We start from the raw sequence: 21,962 nt of genomic DNA, 5'->3' as shown, positions 1-21,962 counted from the left end.
TGGAGAATCTGGCATTTATTTTCAAATCGAACGAAACATGCAGACATTCTTACCCATTAATTCAGTCATTGTATCATAAGGGCTATTCTGCATTTTCACATTGGAAAAAAATATACACACATATATATGTATTTTTTTTTAAGTAACTCAGTTGCTGGGTTTTCATTAAGAAAATGTTTTCTTTATGAAAACGCAACACCTCTTCTATTCTTAGATTTAGCTCCCATTTTTCTAAACAACAAAATAAATCATTCTGATACCAAATAAAATTACTCCTTGACTAGAGCATTTAACAAGGCTTCCTTTAGTTTTTTACAGCAGCGTTAGCGACATTAATCAATTACTGCAAATCAACAATAACGCATTTGTCAAATGGAATTTAATTCAAATTATCCCTTTCAGTATGAGGTAGCAGGGCTTTAAAAGTGATTTTATGCATGATGATTTTATGTAGCAAGCCTGTCAGTAATTTAACCTCCTTCTGAGGAGAGAGCCCACACCTTCATGATGAGTATTCAGCCTTTTTAGTAGTGAATAATCCCTTAGCATTATTCTGATTTGTAACATTAACCTTTTCAAATAAATCTTTTATAACACCTTTATAAAAGCAGTTAGGTATTTCATACTCAGTTAAGTATGATATTTATGAAACCTATCAAGGAGTTGTAAATTCTTTCTTAAAATTTAGTTTAAGTGACAAATTTGTAGCAGTAAAAACATTTCTTCAAAGTTCAGTTCCTAAAAAAATATTGAACAAACATCCTGAGCTTCATGCAAGTGAACATAATAGCACTTTTAACACAAGTCAGTCCAGCAGATGGCACTCTCTCTCTTTTTTAAAATCTGCAACTAGCTTCAGAAATTTTCATTCCCACACAAATTTGAATTTCATTTCATGCAAATTTATTATCTAGAAAAAGCAGCGTTACCCAAAGTTTTAGTCCATAATGTTGTATGAGCAGTTTTCTTCAATGCTATTTTTTTCCATTCAGATTTTACTTATGAGGAGAAACATGCAAGTGTTTAATAGGAAGTGTTAAGTTCTGAAAAGACAAATTAGATCTATAATGAAAGTACTCACAATGTCAAGTAGTCTGTAGTCAAACACAACTGCAAGTAGTCTTCCTTTTTTTCTGTAAAAAGGCATCAGCTCTATTTTGTTTCCTGTAGTATTTTAGACTTTAATTGGTTATTGCAGTTATATTAGGAAGCTTTACTTTCTGTGAGCAGAAATGAAATTACTCTTAACCCATTTGTGGAAGAGGCTTACAGTGACTTACCGTTGTTTGCTCTTCTATGACTTAAATTTCAGTAAAACTAGTTTCGCACTAACTCTCTAGCTTCATAGGGGCTGCTAGGATACATGAGCAAAATGAGATCAAAACCAGACAATTCAGAATTTAAGGTCTTTAAAATCATTTTAAAGGTAATTTTACCCACCTAGGAAGCTAGCCTGCTAAGACATGAAAACAGGTTGCATTCTCTTATTATCCTTCTTGCCTTTGTGCATGTCAGTGGAATCAGTGGCAATACATGACAACACTCCCCTCGCCCTTTAAGCAAAAATAGGCAAAGAACAGTATGGATTTGCCAACAATTGACACCACAGTACCGCAGCTGGGAAAATGCAGGCTTGGGAGCACTTCCTTCTCCCCCATGCTTCTAGACAGATTAAATATTTTAACCACAGGCATATCCCACTCTTTTCCTTTGACTTTTCACAACCATACAGTCAATATTTTTGCATTATTAATATACTTCAAAATTATACTTCCAACATCTCCTTTTTTTCACACTCGATTTGTTTCTTTCCTCTTGCTTTATCTTATTTTCTACATAATAAGGCCCTGCCTTCCATGAGTCATGCAGTGTGTGCTGTTAAGGAAGAGAACTTGAGAAATAAAGAAGTAATACATAGCATGTCAGACTTCTAACTTTTCAGTTTAGTTGACACTTCTAATGCTACAGAAATAATTCTCTACTGCTGTATTTGAAGGTTAATGCAGCAGCCCTGTGTTTTAGGTTCTGTGAAAGCTTGCTTATCTGCTTTCCTTCTGGCTCAGACTAGTTGTCCTTAGTTGTTAGTTTTTATTAACACTTAAAGCATTTATAATTTTTGTATTGATGCCTTAGGTGGTAATATTTAGGTAGAAGTAATTGCCCTTATCTTTGCAGAGCAGCTGACTTATCAGTTGCCATTTTCTGAACTTAAACTAGTAAGGAAATTGCAAATTCAAGTAATTTGCCTCTGAACACCTCTATTTCTTGAATGATAGGCAAGGGCAGTAAAGATATCTTTTTAAATCTTTTTTTGTTGTTGTTGTTGTTAAACATGTAGTCTTTCCTGAGAAAGACTTGTACTTTTTTTCTCCTTTGTGCTTATACAGAAAAATAGAATTTTAAATTAAATGGGAAGGGAAAAACAATCAGTTAAACCACATCATAAGTGTTTGTGTTACACACATTTAAATCCTGACAAGTGGTAGGTGAATTGAACTAGCTTACAATTAGCAAGCGTCTCAGGTGATGGAAGAGATAAGCAAGTGAAAGGGGAAGGCTAAATGACAAGACATTTAATGCAGAATAACCTCTTGTAGCATTCTGCTGATACTGCAGATTAGATGTGTTGAAGATCCATGAAAGTGCCATTGGCTGTAAAGGATATTTGATTGTAAAGCACCTCACTGTTTTATTAGCAACATGTACTAAATTCATTCCTAAGCTAAACTTACAGATAAGACAGTGTTAATGTGTAACACAAGGCTATTGGGTTTATCCAGGTAGCATAGTTCTGAAGACACTGTTCAGACTTCTCTTTTCCACTGTTTGCAGAGTGCTTCTGGTAATACTGCAGTAGGAGCGTGGGCTTCTTTCTTTTAGTTATGAACAAAGCCAAAACAAACATGAATTTTTAACTCCTTATAAAATATATAAGACATTTTTCATTGAAAATACATCCACCCTACCTGAATTATGGAAACATGCTCTTTACCACACAGAGCACAAGCAAACAGAAAGAAAAAACATAGCAAACTTTAAATAAAGCTCAAAACAGTATAGCCTAAAAGTTAGCTGTCCTCAGAAACCTGCACTCATCTCTGTCTCTCTTTTTCAGTTATATCTAGAAAAGAGGGCAGCCACCATTTTATGGCTGTTGATTAGTCTAGCAAGCTCCATCTGGTACAGCTTATTGGTACTTACGCATACAGCTGGAAAGCTTTTCTCCTCACTTGAACACACATAAGTTGTGCAGGGAGGAAGGCAATGGTGCCTGCAAGCCTTGTCTGTATCACAAATCTTAACTAAATCTGCATGCCTTTTGTAGCAGAGCTGTGTCTGAACATGGGAACTGAGGACACAGAACTATCTTCTAGATCACTCAGTCCATTATCTAGCTCAGCTGTCTCGTCCCATCATCTATGTGCAGCAGTACAGCTTGGTTGCTTGAGGTATGCTATAGATACTAATACTGCTAGGATGTGCTCACGAAAATAGATTATCCTGTATTGCTATATGCAGATGACTTGGGATTCAGAGAACTATTTGCTGCAAACAATTCGTTAAAAAAAAAAAAATCCTAGCAGCTGGTAATTAAGTAGAACTGAAAGCAAGTCTCCTCCTCTTAATGCTTTGGTGTCATTACTTTCTTGAGTTCCACAGTGGTTGCTATGCAGTGGGACCTATCTTGCGATTGCTTCTTCTGGCACTCTTCTGTAGCCATAAGAGGGATTCAGCTAGACTTTTTAGATAATAAGCAACAGGAATTGTTGTCCTTTACTAGTAAGCTGGTACAGGCATATAGTCTTTTTTTCTTTGTTTCTTTCTTTCTTTCTCTTTTTTTTTTCTTTCTTTTTTTTTCCTGTTACTGGAAAGTTTATGGTTTGGCCTTAGAAACTGTGACAAGATCAGTAACTTGCTTCCCACTGACCCTGAGGCTGGAAAGTGAGTTCACTGTTGGATGCTGAGATAGACAAGAGCTGACATGCTATTCTGGATATTGCCCTTTCCTAGCAAGTTCCAACCTGAGTTCTGTCACCTCACCTCAGAGACGAGCAGAGAACCCTGAGTGAGGGGTCTCCATGTCGTATTCAGTGCTTGGGATCAAACTAATAAAAAACCTTTCCCCCTCAGATACCACCATTAACTGGTGGTTTTGGCAAGTGTCAAAATCAGCAGCATTACTGGGGACAGTTCCCACCTCAATGCTTGGTCCATCTGCCACTTTCAGAAACTTTTACACCGGTAGGAGAGTGTGTGTGTGCGTGCGTGCGTGCGTGCGATGGCTCTTATGGCTGTTTCAGTGCTTTTTGGAGGATGCAGAGTAATACTTCCACCCACTGGAGAGCTAGCATCCGGTGCTCTTGGAAGGAACTACCAGAACTCCTTCTGTTTTCTTTGAAACAGAGCCATGGAAAAAGGTGATAGTGGCAATCAGTAAATTCCTAACAGTAGGAATACTTGTTCAGGAATAAGGAGACCAAGCTTAATGACTTTCTCCATCTGCAGGGGTTCAGGCTTGTGTCATCTGTTCTGAGGTGGCTGAATCATCAGGATATAGGTTACCAGTGTGGCATATGGGGTAGAGGAGGTACCCTTTGGCTACTCGCTTCTCTTGCTGAAATCACATCAGTGTGTGGGTTGAGGTGCAGTGTTGATTTGTGGGTTTGTGGACTTTCAAAAGCTTTTTCATGGGAATGTATCTCTGAGAAACTGCTATTCACCTTGTGTTGTTGATCCAGGTGTCTCGCAGCATTTTAAAAAAGCCTTAAGCAGATGGGAAGAAGTTCAGCAACGGAGGCAGACGAAGAGCTGTGAACTTGGGGCTCCTGACTGCCAAGCTAATGTTGGTGTATGCGGGTGTCAGTGTGAGAAAGTTTCTTGCCATTGAAGGCCAAACAGAAATTTTAATGCATGTTCAGTGTTCATTTTCTCACTGTTGTGATGCAGCGGTTTTAAAAAACACCTATGTTCTGACTATGGCAGGAGAGTCCTCTGGGATAACACCCCCAAAGCTACATAAAGCTGTGTCTCTCGTAGTGATAACATATCCTTGTAAACAGCATCAAAACAGTACAGATTAATAAAGCTTATCTTCCCTTCTTAAACACCCGTATTTTTATGAGCTTTTATGTTGAGAAGAAGCTGCCTCCTGACTCTCAAATGGTTTCAGCAGTGGTCTGCATCAACAGTTTCTGCTTTATCAAACCTGAACTCATTCATCCCTGCTCCACTTTGGTCAGCACTCCAGATTTTTCCTACCCTTCATAAAGTATATAAGTATCTTTTCTATTCTTTAAGCCTAATACTTCTCTTTTTCACTTATTTTCTTGGCTTCTTTCAGTGTCAGAATCTCACTCCCATTTTCTCTATTGGTCTCTTCTCCATGCAAAACTTTTTGTCATCATGTTGTAGGAAAAGCTTTTTCCTGCAGTTCGTAATGAAGCTGTACTGGACCTAGTGTTTGATTTGCACAGAGGCAGACTGAGCTGTGTGTTTGTGGCATCTCTCTGAAGCCACGCTGAGAGCGGTCCAGACAGGAAGAGGACATGCTGTGAAATTACTGCAGCAGTAATTTTTCTCAGCAGTGTTTGACATGAACTAAGCCAAACTTCTACTCCTACACTCCCCAACTAGCAATGATTCCAGTGCCATAAATTGCTCCTGCTTTCTGTGCAATAAAAATACATTAAAAAGACCTGTTCCAGAAAAAAAGAAGAAAAATAAGGAATCTGCATTTCTAGCTTTTATTTTTAACTGAAGTCACTCATGTGATTTGAGTAGAGGAGTCACAGACTCCAAGATTTTTGTTGACTTGCTCCATGATTTCCTAACTCATCACTGTTCAAAAAGAGCTAGAATTTAGCTGCTGTTCTCAAATGTTTCAGTTTCCATACTACCTACTGCCTGAATGGAATGACCAGTAAAGGCAGTGGAACTGCAAAGATGTATCCCATATTAATTAAGAGCCAGGACTTGCTCTTTGGCCCTGAAGGCAAGTGCCAAGACTTCACATCCTTATGGCTGAACTCTCCTCATCCAAAAGGTAGTAACCTCAGTCCCACTTCTGCTGGGAACACGGTGACCTGTACTGTCCTTCAGCCATGGACAAGTGTTGCCTGAGAGCATGCTTGTTAGCCCAAGACAAAACTTTGTCTGGGGGCATGCTAATAGTTAAGCTCTGTGGATGATTCTGTTCCAGCGCTTGAACCAATGCCCTGGCCTTGTCTAATTTATTACTCTTGATACAGCCTGAGCATTGAAAGATGGCTTAAGATCCCTTAAAATGGTAAGAACAAAATCCTGGCCACTTTTGAAAATGCTATCCATCCTCGCATCAGGTCTTTCATTAAATGACTTTCAGAGAATTTAAAACCACAGGAATTACAGTGTTCTGAGTTGCCTTATTGACAGCTTTTTTGGGGGGGCAATGCCGTGCAATACAACTGTGCAAAGTGCATTTAAACTTAGAAAGAAACTTACGTCTTCAAAAATACGGGTTCTGCTGACATGGCATTTGCGACAGTTCAGGGTGTTGCAGTTCTCTGGCTTTGGCCTCATGAGGGTAGTTCATTCAGGCTTTGACAGTAACTCAGCCTGAAGCAGTCCTGTTACATCTTGTTTCTTCATCTCACTGCGATTTTATATAATGCTATTAATTATAACAATACATTATTATTACTGTGAAGCTGACACAGTTGCAACAGAATGCTGTAGGCTTTGACCCATCTCCTAGTAGATGGGTTCCCATGTGCTTCTGTGGGAGCCCATTTGATCACATAGAATGAAGTTCAGTTCCCTATTGCTGCGTACTCTGAGCCATAAGGTGTTACTAAAGGTGACAGAATTAGTCCCTTAATAACCAGTAAGTAATTTCACCTGACAGAACCACCTAGTAAATCTCATTCAAAACTTCACTTCCAACATCTCAATATACTTGAAGATCTTTCCAGACTTTATTACTGAGAGAGAGAATTGACCTGGGAAAGAGAAAAGAAAAAAAGAAGAGATTTGGGAGCTAAAATATGTTGCTGTTGGGCATCAAATTTCTTTGAGAATGAAGATTACTGAGGCACATTCAAAGGGATTTAAGCATCAAAGAATATAAGTAGGGGCTTAGCTTCTTGTGTCTAATGGACTTCATTGAAATTTCCTGTCAACAGTAGTGAAAATAAATTTCATGCTAGAAGATTAATTCAGAAACTCCTTCTTTCAAAGTGAGCAAACGACAGCAATTAATTGTTCAGTGAAACCAGATATACCAAACAACTAGTAGGTGACATTAATTTCTTAAGGACCTGGCACCTTACAAAGGAAACTGAAGAGTTGTTATATTGAATTATTCAGGTTGCCTGCTGAGAATAAACTATTCCTGGGACAGAGAGCAGGCGTTTTTGATTTCTTTAACCATGTGCAAGGCAGGAAAATAACTTTGGCATTTGCAGATATACTGAAAAACATACAAAATAGCCAAAGCTTGTTAGAACAAGTTAATAATTTGTATGTAATAATTCTGTTTAAAAAAAAAACACAAAAAAATCCTTTAGGAAAATACACAAGCTCTCTGTCAGATTAAGAACCAAGAACTCAATTTTAATTTGTTCTCTGCACCTTGCCCTTGATCCTGAATTTGCTAAAAGCAAATTGCTTAAAGCAATTGCTACTAGACTCCAGAAACATTAGACCCTGCATGATGGACTCATGTATTCTTACTTTTACTATGTAGATTAGACACTAAGTTTGCTTCATTTGTCTAAGATCATTTTTAAATAACATGCAGTGTTTATAGACATGCATGTTCACGAGAAAAATATATTATTTACTAATGTGCTAAAACTTCTCTAACCTTTATTTATGTATTAGTTCCAGTCGCTGCCATGCATTCGTAGAGGACCTAATGTAAAACCTGGGAAGTTACTTGGAAACAAAAATCTCATTTACATTGCAGGTCGTGGGATAGGTCTACAATGCAGATGTGTTGCTCTCCTTACTTGTACTTCTGTACAATAAATCAATGGAATTAACAGTAAAATTAACAGCATTGAACGTCTTTTAAATATCTAAAATAGCAGGAAGGTGAAATGATGCCATTTGGCTGTAATTGCTAAAGCTACCTGGTTTGCAGGAGGTGAGGATGCATCCTCTGTTTTTGATGTATCCTCCTTGAAAAACATCATTTGTTTCCAAGTTGTAGAAACCCATGGTAGCTTTCACTGTGGCAGTTCCGTAGCCGCTTTAGTAGCAGAAGGGTTTGTTTTCTTTGCAAGCAACCAAGCTAAATGTGTTTAAAGTGCCTATTGATACATGTGGGAGTGCACGTGGTCATTCCAGTGTTGTAACAGGGAGACACAAAGCCAAGCGGTTTTCAGCATCTCAGGCTTTATGGTAGCACTGCTCTTTTTTACGATACCTCTGTTCAGATATCCAGATGCCTGATCTTATAAAGAAAACTTAGAAAAGTTAATCCATTCCTCATTGCTGCATTTCTTTGTAACATCGAGTTCTTACTCTCCTGACTTCAGCAGGTGCAGGGCCTTGGCTGCCAGAAGCGGCCTTGATCGTGGGGACCAGCCAAATGTCCTGAGGCTGAGCGGTGACATGCAGCCCCTCCAGACAGTCCTGCATCCTGGGGGTGTTGTTTGAGGACAGGACTCTCTTACCCCAGCCAAGGGTGGGTCTAGGGTGTAACTGCTGCTAAGTTCCTAACAGGCCTGAAACCATTGCTGGAATTTGCATGGCGAATAGGTGCCACACAGGAGGCAGTGTGACGGGATAGTGTTCATATAAGGTTTCTGGTTGGCTTTATAATGAGCCTGTTTGTGTTAGAGTCATTTTCTTGAGGCCAAATACTCTAGCTTTTTGGACAAGTTGCATTAGTTTTGTATCATACTGCTGCTATGCTGTACCTGAAGAACTGGCTGTATATCTCCTGTAGCAACCAAGGGCAACCTTTGCAGCAGATTTCCACTTACGTCCTTTTTCTGATTCACTGTTACTGCTCTCCAGCTTGTGACCTCTGCTCACATGACTTTAGAAAAACTTAATGTGGAGATTCAGGTGTAGAGAGAAGAAAGATCACAGCAGTGACACAGGGTAGATAGCTTCTTTGCTTCCACATTATGTGACCTCCAGCAATGACTGGCTTCTTTAAGCTAACCATCTTTTTTCCTAAATTATGGTACTTCCTTCACTTTTGAATAAATTTCTCAGATCTGACTAGGGGACCCTTCAAATTTAACATGAAGCATGAGAGGCACAAAAGGAAATACCAAAAATCAAGTGTAGTATTCATTTGGCATTCAAATAATTTGTATTTCTTTCATCAAAGAGCAACAGAACTTTAAGACTACATCATGACTAGCATTTATGGCCTTTCAGTGGCAATACTGAGGGTTGCTTAGTTTCAACATGAAAAATGAAGTAAGAGGATTGTTAGTAACTGTGAGAGATACGAAATTAATCCTATTTTTGTGGCCAATAAGCCAGTCTGACAATGTCAGAATTACATAGCTGTAAACAAAAAGCATAACTGTTATCAGCTTGGTGTATACATACACTGACTGTACAGTGTAGAAAGAGATTCAGTGAGCAAGATTTCCACCATCATCATTCGTGGTGTTTTCTTAGAAATAGTATTCATTTTATAGGTAATATCAATAATATTTTTCTGTCTGGGGTTCTTAGGAGCTTCTGTTGTCATATAGGAGAATAAAGCAGTTTTCTTAGCTGGACTACTGCTGGGTAAGAAAATATTCTATAATGTATTTTCTTTTAAGGGTGTGAAGTGTTGGGAAATAGCTCACTGGAAATGACTATTTCACACCTCATGAGTACCATCTTCAACATGCACAGAGTTCCAATCTCATTTTATATAACAGGCATTGTGCTCCATCTCCACACACAAAGGACTTCTTCCCGCAGCAATACACAAGAGAACTGAAATTGTTACTGCTTTGTTTGCCTAATGGAACTTCCCTCCTTCATTGTTTGGGTTATAAAGAAGTATTTTGGCTTAAATGGAAGTTCTGTGAGTAAAGTTGCCATTATCTCAGCTCCCTTCTGAAACACAGACATCCATGGTACAGAGGATTTCATCATAAGGAGGCATTTTGATAGAAATATTCTTGTTAAAATTATACATCTGTTCAAACATGGTTCAGCATTTCTAAATTACAAAATACCAAGAAATAATAAAGTGAGATGATGATAATGGATGATATTTACAAAGTTCATTGGAAAACCATAAAGGATATATGCTAATAACTTAACCTTCCCATGTCCTTGTGGCCTTTTATGTTTGATTTACAAGCCAGTTGTACAATTTTCCCCAAATTATAGAAAGAAATGAGTGTCATTTCACTAAGCTGAAAATCATCTGTCATGTGGGTCCAAGATGAGTTAATCAGAATCTTTTTTTCAGTACTTTGGCATTAATGAATGTCTGAAGATTATATAATTGATTACAGAGTGTGTCAGCCTATATGTAATGACTACAGTTTACTAGCGACTCCGAGTGAGTTTAAAAAACAGGAGAGAGAAGGAGAAGGGAGAGAGAGAACACGTGTCAAGCTTACACAGGTGTCTTGCTGTATTCATATCTGCTATACCTTTGTGTTTTGTAGTCCATTAACATCATGAAACGGACACTGCAGAAGTATGGAAGCTATGAAAAGTTTGAACAGGCCACTGGAGGCAGCTTGCTGACCAAAAGTCGCATCTGGAATCATGTCAGGAAATACATGGTGAAAGAAGGCTGTCTTGGTGAGGTAGGTCATGTGCTGGCTCAGGAAAGAAGTATTTATTTAGAAAAAAAGTTGCACAGGGAAGGGAACTAAGAGGCCGTTTGAGAGGCCTTTCCTCCATAGTTGTAAGAATATTCCTTACATCATATTTTTCTAATGGCTTTGCCCAGCTGAATTTTTGAACAATCCAAATGATGCAAGTTCCTTGTGAACGCTTCAGCCATCTCTTTGAGCCTGTTTCCTGACTCATATATGCTCATTCTTAATTTCATCTCTTTTGGGAGTATCCAAGAGCAACACCCTTCCTCCTCTCTTTTTTCAGCTGTTTGAAATAGCACATTTCCATTTATTTCTCAGTTCTGCCATTCTTTCTCATGTATCACATTATTTACATCAAAGGTAAGGGAAGCAAGAGAAGGCCAAGAAAAATAATCCGCAGCCCAAAAGACTGATTTGTGAGAAGTTGCACAAATGAAGGTGACATAAGCAAATAAAAATGTTTAAAAAACTTTGACTTGTTCAGTTGATTTCATTGCTGTTTTTTTCTCATTTTAACGTTATTTTCTAGAGGTGTGTGCAAAAAAAATCTATTTCTCAGTTATTCAGGACTTAAAAAAATAAATCCTGTTTGAGTTGCATAGGATTGTTTGGAAAAGTCAGCTGAAGTTGAATGTAGAAAAATAGAATTACTGCAGATGAAAACACCAGCTGACACAGTCCACGACTTGTATGAGCTCATGGAATTGAACAAGAGGAGTCTGAAATGGGAGATCAATAGACAAAAATTAATTTATAGGAAGTTAGATTTAGTTAGTGAACACAGTAATGTTAGGAGAGACTGTTACACTCATCACTCCTTTTTAGGAGACTACAGTTTGACACTGGTGCCAAACTTCACCTGTTTCTCTAACAGTGAGGTTCCAAGGCTGCAGTTTAGAGCAAGCCAGAAAAAATTTACATTTTTGGTCTTTGCTGTGCTTTTATTTCCCTTTGCATCCTTTTTTTTTTTTTTTTTTTTTTTTTTTTGTCTTTATGGAAGCAAAAGACAAATATTTATGACTATCATAAAACATCTCATATCTGTCTTAATCAAGTGTTGCCTTCTGCAAAGTACAGTTACAGAGTACATCATACTCAGTATGGTCTAAAATGTGCTGTAAACACTCTCTGTAGTTGAAGAGAAGAGAGACATCAGCTGTTAATAAGGCTAAATAGTAAGAGTAGTTTAGATTCTAAATATTTTATGGTTTTCCTTTCTTTCCTACATTTTAATAAGATTTTTATGGTGACTGGTTGTTTGCTGCTGAAGAGGAGGGTTTTGAACCTTGGGTCCTTTTTTGTTAACTTTGATAGTAAAAATGGTTTCTCCTGTAGGTACACTCTCAGGTACTCACCTGAGCAGTACTCTGGGGAACCTTCTTTAAGCATTTCTTGAGGTGGGAAAGTTGCTTAATCTTCAAAAGAGAGAGTTTCCTTTGACTTTCCCAGCCACTTGTTTAAAAATTATTTTAAAAACTCAAATACAAAAATATATCAATATATCATTAGTTTTTCTTTCTGTGACATTTTTTGATTACTGATTTTTCAAGAAAAACAGGAGAGAGTTTGATTCCTATATAAAACAAAACAATACCAATATCTGAATAACATTTCAAGTCTGCATTATCGATGAGGACACAAAGCACACCGTGCTTTCCCCTCTCATTCCTGGGACTTCAGATTTGCAATTTAAAAAGGTAAAGACAGTTAAGTGTGCAGATATTCAGTCAATGTATGTGTTTATCTAATATTTTTAAATTATCAGTACTTCCAAGATTATTAGGCACACCTTAAAAATGTAATTTTCTGTAGCTTGCTTTCTGCATTTGATTCCTCTCCCTCCTAGCCTGGTTGCCATATTCAAATTTTGCAGTCTCATATCTGCCTGTCATAACCATCATGCTAAGTCCCACTAAGGTCTCTGGGGTTTTATCAGAAGCATAGGTGGCTGGAATATCTCAGTGGAGTCAGAAATGTCTCACAAGGATAATCTGCCATTAGCTCAGAAGAGTTGCGAAGGGCAAGGGACCAAGCATAAATGAAATACTGGAAGGGCCAAAGGAAGATACAAAGCAGGAACAGGAAGTAGAAGAGAGCTCTTCTGATACCTGAACTCTCTCATCTTTAGATCGTGGTCCATCTCACGGAGGACCTGCTTTCTCGAGCCTCAATGACAGTGGTGAATGGCCGTCCCACTCTCACTATCAATATCTCTACTGCCCGAGAACACTGGCTGGAAGGGATGCTGAGACATGAAATTGGTATGAGCATGGCAGCAGGTCTTCAGACAAAAGGGAGTACATGCATGCATTCTTACTTCCTTTGCCATAATGGGCCAAGTACTGGACATACACAAAAGGAGGGAATACCCCTGCTTAAATGACCTGTATTGCAAGTGTGTTGAAGAGGAGAAACCTATTTATATGTGCACCACATAGCAGAAGGAAGATGTTCACTTTAAGATTCCTAGATGTATTTCTATTAACATTTCAGGTCAGCTCAGGAGCAACCTTTCAAAGCAAGTCTGCCAGTGATCCCCACTTTACTGCAGCAAGGTTCACATTGCAGGGCAGTCTTGGAACAGGCCAAGTGTAATCCTTTCAGATGATGCTAATACAGAAGCTATGCTTCAGGGCATACCTACAGTGCTGTCACTGCTCAGGGGCATTTTGTTTGTAAAACCAACCCTGAGTTAGTCCAAAGTAAAGACCCTGAAACACAGCTAGTGGGATTGCTTAGCCTCAGCACAAGCCATTTCACTTTACCAATCCCTTCTGCTACGCTGCACTGCTTGCTAATATAGGCAGCTTTAAATACGAGGAGCGTATGCAGCAGTCCTGTAACCTGCACAAGATTGCCTCCATTTTGCATTACACAAGGTTGGCCCAGCCCCATAGAAAATTTCTCTAAACTTGTCAGTGAATTTTGTTCTAATTAAGTAAAACAAAACCAGATAAACTTGGCTAGTTGCTGAATTTGATCTGAGAAGCAAGCCCTGCGATTGCCTTGGGCCGGTGTTACTCACTTTATAAGTGGACAGCAATCTCTTTCAAGGCAGCGGTATGACTCTAATCAGTCTCAAGAGGCAGCATTGCTGCCACTGAACCCTCCCTTCCTTGCCTCTCGTTACTTCTGTTCACCACAAAGCCTAATGTATCCTAGAGGCATTCAGCATGTAAGAGACTTTTGAAAAATCCTTTCCATGGATTTGGGAACTCAAGGCTTGCTAACATTTGTATTCCTTAGGCATTTTTGGAAGTCTGATTTGCAGTCAGCAGGTGAATTACTGCACTGTTGGCATTTAGAATAGGGCCAAAGTTGGCACTTTTCCCATTGCCCAGTACCCAGGTGAGTCCTGATATTGGCATCTCCTTAGTATTTTGTCATTTCTGGAATCAGTAGATGTTACTGTTCTAAGTCCTATATTCCTTTCTTTTCAGGAACTCACTATTTTCGGGGTATTAACAACAACAGCCAACCTTGGTGCAACTGGAACGGACGTAGAAAACATGGGTTAAAACCAATCAACCCTACTGAAGAGGGGCTAGCAAGTATTCACAGTGTCCTGTTCCGCAAGGACCCTTTTCTTTGGAGGGCTGCCCTGCTCTACTACACAGTGTATCAGGCTAGTCAAATGTCCTTCAGTCAGCTTTTCCAGGATGTGGGAAAATTTGTCAAGGACCCCAACACCAGGTGGGATTACTGTGTACGAGCCAAGAGGGGGTGGACTGATACATCACAGCCAGGTGGGTCTCTGTTTTATCTATCATTGTTCCTCAGAGATGTGGCCAGAGTGTGCACAGAGCTCATTCAGAACCTGTTCATGCAGTAAAAGTTTCACAGAAAGGAGAAATGGAATGATTCACTTTCTAAAATGAGGCAACAGGATTTATGCTTTTGAAAATACACAGTTGTAAGACTGTCAAACTGAGTCAATAAAGGATTTTTTTTGTTGAATGTGGGAATTGTAAAAGTATGAAAAAGTTTAGATTCAGTCTGACCTCCTTTCATGTTTATTACAAGTGTTGCTGAAGATATTCACAGGTATGATCTTTTGTGTTTGTTTTCTTTCTCTAGCTAGTGAGTTTAGCTTTCTAGTTAGTCTTAGGAAAGTTTTGAAGCTCCAAGATACAAACATGTAATTTTAAAAATTACAGTTGTTCTGTTAATAATGACTTCTTAAAATACAACTTAAACAAACTGATGCAGTGGAATAAATCTTATTCCTTTTAGGCTGTTTCAATAAGGATCAGGTATACTTGGATGGCATCCTTCGAATCCTGAGATACAGAGAGTCCATTGATTTCCACCTTCTGACAGCCCTTGGAAAGGTGAGCGGACTCATTCTTACCCGAAAGATGCAGCTGTGAGGTTTTAGCAAGGTCACCTGTGAAGAGTTACGCAAATCATTGCCCTTTGCTTTACTTTGATCTAGAAATTTGTGTAGCACGTGATTTACACAAAGCAAGAGTTACAAATATTTTGAGGTTCTAAAAATTCCTGCCAGATTTTTCTCATTCTTCACTTATCAGATTATGATTTTACAGTCATATTTCTCAGGCTTTCTTTTCCTCCTTTTGATGGCATCTGATTACTGTTCAGGAAGGTTTATCAGGTGCCTTCACTGTAGTACAGTGGAATGCCTCAGGCAAGTAGGACAGGTGCTAGAGAAGGTGATGGTCCTTGTAGAAAGTCAAATTCACAGTTTGATCCTAACACATCCCCTTCCATCACAAAGGGAGGGCTGATACTGGGGTTTCCATCCCTGTTTCCTCTCTCTCATGTCATCTCTGATATTTTTTTTTGAAAATTAGTGTCTCTTTTTTTCCAGAATACATGGTATTTCTGAATTCACACAATATGTTTTCCATCCATTTTGAATATCACTTCTTGGTGTTCTCTGCCTGACTGCCATCCTCAGTTTTAAAGGTGGGGCTGGGACAAGCCTATTGTCCTCAAATCCATTCTAAGTAGTGCAGGTTTGTCAGAGACTTCTTGAACGGGATTTTTAGATTGCTAGGGTTCCACATTTCATAAAGCAAGGTTCAAACTCACATAAAATGGGAATCAAGTTAGTACTGTTTTGCTTGGGTTGAAAGCTGGTTTATCAGTATTGCTTCTTGCTTGGTATTGACATTGAGTGATGAAAGAAGATAGCTTATTATGATACAGGCCATACTTAAAATCTAAATTTAAAATCTGAAATTATCTAAAATCTAAATTCCCTTCTAAATCAAGGGAACTTAAACACTACTTTGAATGTTTTTACTGCAGACATCTACAATTCAACTGAAGATGTGTGTGTAAGAGCAGTGCCTGCTCTCAAGAAAAAAAGTCTGTGTTCACAGAGGAATACTGAGCTTTCACTGAGATTTAGACTGTGGTTATTACGAGTTCCTCACCATTCTAAAGGTGGTTTTGTTTGTTTGTTTAAGGCAGAAAAGAAGGATTGAGATGTTCCATAAGGAAGCTAAACTTACTTTTCTTCTAGCTTAGAAGAAAAAGTATTGGAATTCAAACATAGGGAAGGCCAGGGATTAGTGGGAAAATATTCATTGTTTTTCGAAGATCTTTAGTGGTGTTGTGTTGTAACAAGTGAGCTCATCTTTCTCAGCATGTTTACCTTAGGCCTATTTTATTCCAAATACAACCTGGGAATAAACATAATAGGAAGCAAAAGCAACCAACTATACTGCCAGTAAGAAATTGCTTTCTGTGCTTCAATAGGTAGTTAACACAGCCATAAAATCAGAGCACTGATTTCTCATACGAACAAGAGAGCCATCTTGAAGTTTCTGTGTCCTCTGTTCTCATCTGAGTGCTAGAGGTTTGGCTGACCCAAACAGTCATGCCTTCCTGCTGCTTCTGGCATTACTTAGAGTGCTGAAGAGAGCAATATGTGGAAGTAGAACATGGCTTATGCACTCATGCAAGCTGTTCTGCATTCCTGGAGGGTGATGAATAAGAGACACTGAAGCTTGAAAAGAGATGCTTTTGAGAAAGAGCAGTTTTTAAAGCTTTGCAGTAGTTAAAGAATAAAGTATGGGAAGCCTTGCAAAACTTTCATGTAATAGTCACATGCAAATATTAAAGAAGAGAAATAGAATGCAGATATTGGAGGTATCTCAGTACTGAACAACTACAAGTGTTGTAAAAAGAAAAGGCAGCAAAAAGTCACCTGCTGCTTTGTTTTCCAAGAACATAAACACATTAGAAAAAGCCTAAATGAGCCAATTTTAGCCTAGTCTTTGTTACCTGTTACAATAATTTTAATTACATGTTGTAAGGAAGATGACCTGTTGCCATAGTAGGATGAGATTATGTTTTTATGTTCTCCTCAAAATGTCAAAAGTTATTTTTAGAAATTGCCATAACCAGTGAAACACATCCCATTCCGACCATACCTTTGATCACAAATGCTTATTTTTTAGCTGCAGCAGTAACAGAAACTCCTGAATGTAAATACAAGATGGGAAAGGGTTCTTTCTCCCTTTTTGAGGAAAAGAGGTAGATTTAAAGTTGGGAGAGGAGAGATGAGAATTTAATCTCATTTGGTGCCGTGTTTCCAGACTGAGAGGAGATGGTATGATTTCATATGGGTCCTGTATATCTGCTTCTGAATACATTAAGCAGGGTGAAATCTCACACTCTCTTCAAACAGTAGTAGTACAGCAATAGTTCATGTTGATGTGTCTTCATACTGGCTTACTGCCTGGGCATGGGTGCATGTGCATTTTTAAATTAAGATGCGTTTTGTCATTGCATCTCAGAAAACATTAAAGTGCTCAGATGCAAATTCATCCTCTTCCTGGAGTTTGCTCCCATTTTCAGTGAGATAATCACCCCACATTTAACTGCTCCTGTGGATCTGGTTTAGTAACTTGGATTAGACCCTCCTATCTTTCCAAAGAGACTTTCCATGTCTCTTATGCATAGGTAGGTCATCACTGCTTGCTTTCATTTTTTCTAAATAGGACCCATCACCTGCTAAGAGAACAGGCTGTTTCCAGGCAACTCTAACAGCGCTGTGCTCAGCTTCTTAGAAGGAACAGAAGGTAAAAAGGTTTGAAGGAGCAGGCTCCACACTCAAGCCCCCTGGCACCACTATGGCCTGAGGAACTAGGAATTGCCAGCTAGTAAGCACAGCCTGGCGTACATTTTTGCCAGTACATATGCTTCTGCCTGTAGGGTGCCCCAGCGCACACAGCTTGCATTTCATCACAGTGGATAACTGCCCAAGGAGACTTGTTCTGTGTTTGCAGGACAGCTTGTGTAGCCTTGCAAAGCCAAAGAAATCACCCTTTCCAGATTATCATTCACAACACCTTGAGCTAACTATGAGAAAAATCTCAGCTTTCATTATAAAGAAGCAGTAGTCTGAAAGAAGTTTGCAAATGCTGTGGCTATGCCCAGAAGCTGTTGATGCCAAGAGGCAAACCCAATCTCCACCCCCTGCTCCCCCATTTTAAGGTGCATAAGGTTGCCTATGCTGTAGTTAGTTACTAAAGAGGCATATTTTAATTTAGCTTTGTATAAGCACAAATAAGTTATTGCTGGTGAAAATGAAACCATACGAGTTGTTTAGGTAGCTAGGACTGCCGGACTTTCTGGACCTTCCCGAAGCCCAAGCCTGCCTGCTTCCTGTTCCGTATCTGTCCTACACTCCCTTTCTAGTTCCCTGATCTTTGGCCCAGCACCTTTTCCAGTCTCATGTCAGTGTTTTCACCTCTTTGAGAACTCCAGGAATTACATGCGTTCCATCCTTTCCCTCCCTACTGCTGTAGCTGTTGTAGGTTAATCCTGTTCGCATTAGGTCACTAGAGTCTGTTCACTGAATTAATCAAAAGCAGAATCAGGAACTATGTAGGCATTTGTTAGGGTTACATTTTTCTTCCATTGAGAAGCACAATAACTCATGCTCTAAGGTTCTTTCAAAGGACTCTGACAAGCTTATAAATCCCTCTGCTCCAAAATGTTTTACCATCTGCAAAAGGGAGTTTAGAGCCACAACAGAGAAATTACAGATGTAATAGGACTATAGCTCAATATTAACCCCTCTCCTTCCTTGCAGATCTCATACGAGGATGTGGACCGCCTGAAGGAATTAGCTGTGATCGAGAACATGAGGGTACCACACTTTTTGCAAGACCATGCACGGTATATGGAGCACTTGGAAAAGATCATGGAAGTCAATGAGCTGACTGATAAGGAGCTCCAGGAGCTCATAAATTAACAGCATTAGCTAACCCTTTATTAATGATGTATGACTGAGACAATAAAACTGGACTTCTCAGAACTTGCAGAAATAGACTTTTCTGCAGAAGGGAAAGGTGGTCAAAATACATAGTTCTGTGAATTAGATTTTTAAAAATGTGAATCATGAAAGTATGAACTCAGAAGTTTTTCTTTCCAAAAAAGTTCTTTCAAATTCCTTTTGTGTTGTCATTATATACTGATTATTTATAAAGGGGCTTTTTGCTTTTTTATTTTGGCTTAGAAATTCCTTTGCAGTGATATGTGCAAACACCTCCTCTATGTTTTGTATGCTACAAAAAGAATTTGACAATTTCTTTTTTAATGTACTGTCTTTTCCCATCCCAGTTTTGAGGTGAAGGAAAGAAAAAAAAAGAGGCGCTCACTCACATTTGCCCTGTCTTTGGTCATAGCTTTCACAACACATAGCAACAGAATTGCTGTAGATTATGCTACATCACTGTCTGCCTAACTCTTTCCCATTTGCTCATCATAGCAACAAAAAAAAGTTTTTAAAAAAAGTTACAACACAGAAACATGTCTTTGTGCAATATGATCAAAGCTGTATCACACTGTAAAGAACTATTTGTTACTAAGAGACTTAACATTAAAAAAAAGATATTGCTAGTTTAATGACCATAAACAAGTTATCTCCCAAAAGAGTTGTTACACATCTTTTCTGTATAGTACATGTTTCAAGAAGCTGAATTATGAAAAGGTTTTCCGACCTTTGAGGACAAGTACAGCACATCTAGGAAGTTTAACATGTCAGTGTTTTGGAAGAAAAACTGGACAGAACTGTGATTTTGTGACTAGCATGTTTTAAATAAATTCAGATATACAGGGACATAATTCAGCACAGCAGGCAATTCGCACTTCTTCACCGAGTCATGAGTGAACAGAGAGTCGGATCACTTTTTGAGCAGTTTCATGCCTCTGTGCTACAGTAAGCTTGAGCTTGCAGAGCTTGTGTGAGGACTGAGACGTTAGTGAGGAGAGGCGAAGACTCACAAGTGCCCTATTCTCATGTTCAAAGCAACAGAACTGCTGCATCAATTCTGAAGCATATATACCTCTGTTTTAAATGTTGGTGCTACATCCAGAACTAAGTGGACAAAACACATTACTGTATGGCACAGCCAATCCAACGGTAAACAGCTTGCATGATGCAGGAGGACTTACAGAGAGCTACATTTTCTGAATCCAGGTTATTATGGAAGAACTGAAGTTATTATAGAATTTTGCACCTGTAATTACTGTGACAAAAGGTTTTTGTTTTGGTAGATAACGTTTTACCAGGGCTGGTCTGATCTGCTGGGAAGGAGCCATGGTATCATTCTCACTCTGACAGAGGCTGGACAGGAACAAGGTGCCCTCGGCGCCACCCTTACACGGGCCTGAGCCCCACTGTCTCTTTCTCTTCTCTTATCCTGCTCTTTACTCCAAAGGATCTAATAAACCCCCAGTCCTCCACAGGCTGATTTTACCCCCATGACAGTAGTAGCCATTCCAGCTTTGAAGTCTGGATAACACATTTTGTGATCCATAGAAGAAAATCCATGGGAAGATCTCTTAGCTGGCTAAGCAGTCTGCAGGTTTTGAATAATCCCAAGACGCGAGCTTCCTTTTAGATAGTATTGCAAGTGCGCTGTAGTGGCTGCCTGCCTGCTTCAAAAAAGAAAATGCATTCAGCCTGCTGTACAAATTTACTAAATTTGGTTATTTTTAAGACATAAACCAAGAACTCCTCACAGCCTTAATTTTGTATTGTTCATAGTGTTTATGACCTGAAAGCCTGCCAACTTCTTTATGTTTAACAAAAAGCCCTTTTCATCTCCTTCCTCCTGGGGTGCTCATAGGTTGATGACTCGTAGCTTTGCCTTAGCGCTGAGCTGAGCAGACATAGCAGCAGCCTGTGGGAACAGTTTGCAGTCACGCACTCGCTCCACGTTTTGGCTCCTTTGCCACAAGCGGCAGAAAATCCACACGTGTCAGGTTCAAAGACTCCAGTTAAAAAGTCATCTTTGGAGTAAATCAGATAGAGATTGTCTGAGGTACAGCATAGAAAAACTAGGTGCACTTTGCTGATCCAAGGGTATGGGAAAAGTTCAGTCCTTTATGAAAGGGCTACAATTTTGTAATGATTTTTTTTCTTACCAGGGAGAACTCCCAGCTTTCCTCCAGCTGCTTCTATGTTAAAAAAAAGTGCTTTTTCCTCTCCCCCAGTAGTAGCTCTGTTATAGTCTGAGGGTATTTACTATAATGTGTGTGTGCAACCAGGAAGCCTCGTCACCTTGCTTTGCCACAGATTACCAATGTCATAGCCCTTTCTCTACCTGTCTGTTGACTGTATTACTACCCTCCCAGCCAAAATGCTGCTGGCCTTTTTGCTTTGCTTGAAGGCCTGCATCTCATTTTCCCCAAAGCAGTTGATGCCATTTAATTTCCTATTTTTTTTTATTATTCTAAAAATAGGTGTAACTAGTGGGTTTGAGTCTTAAAGTGGTCAGCTTAAAAAAAAAAAAAACAGTACTATAGCAGTAGATTCAACTGTCAGCTTCTGTTTTCAGTGTCAAATTTGTCCTCCCTCTTTTGTAAAAGTGTTAAATTTGGAAGCGCAGATTTTGTAATTAAAAAAAAAAAAAAAAACCACTCTGATGAGCCTGGTTACTAAATCATGGTACTGAAGTTCTGTAATAAAGTTTTTGGACAGTAGTGCATGTAAGTTCAAGTTACTACAAAGTTTCATAGTGTCAGTGATGTGATGACAGCCTTTCCTAGTAGTCTGGTCCAATTGCTTTGCTGTTTATCTCTGTCTCACTACTTCCATGTCATTCATACACAGAAAGTTGGTCAATATTAGAATAAGTGCCGCATTTCACCGAGCCAATTTTAAATGGCATTTTATACAACATTTGCAAATAAACAAAA

General features: G+C 38.9%; 1 protein-coding gene across 1 annotated transcript in view; it reads left to right on the top strand.

Moving 5' to 3' along the window:
* MATCAP2 (microtubule associated tyrosine carboxypeptidase 2) overlaps positions 1-21,962 on the top strand; it is a 31,192-nt gene extending 9,230 nt beyond the window's left edge. Inside the window, exons 3-7 of the mRNA XM_062569557.1 lie at positions 10,620-10,763; positions 12,907-13,039; positions 14,219-14,524; positions 15,012-15,109; positions 18,850-21,962. Coding sequence (XP_062425541.1) covers positions 10,620-10,763; positions 12,907-13,039; positions 14,219-14,524; positions 15,012-15,109; positions 18,850-19,011 — 843 coding nt within the window. The 3' untranslated portion in view covers positions 19,012-21,962. The remainder of the gene's footprint in view (positions 1-10,619; positions 10,764-12,906; positions 13,040-14,218; positions 14,525-15,011; positions 15,110-18,849) is intronic.

Source organism: Rhea pennata, chromosome 2 (assembly GCF_028389875.1).
Source record: "Rhea pennata isolate bPtePen1 chromosome 2, bPtePen1.pri, whole genome shotgun sequence".
NCBI classification, from domain to species: domain Eukaryota; kingdom Metazoa; phylum Chordata; class Aves; order Rheiformes; family Rheidae; genus Rhea; species Rhea pennata.
The sequence above is the reverse complement of the archived record's forward strand: the minus strand, read 5'-3'. Positions and strand labels throughout refer to the sequence as shown.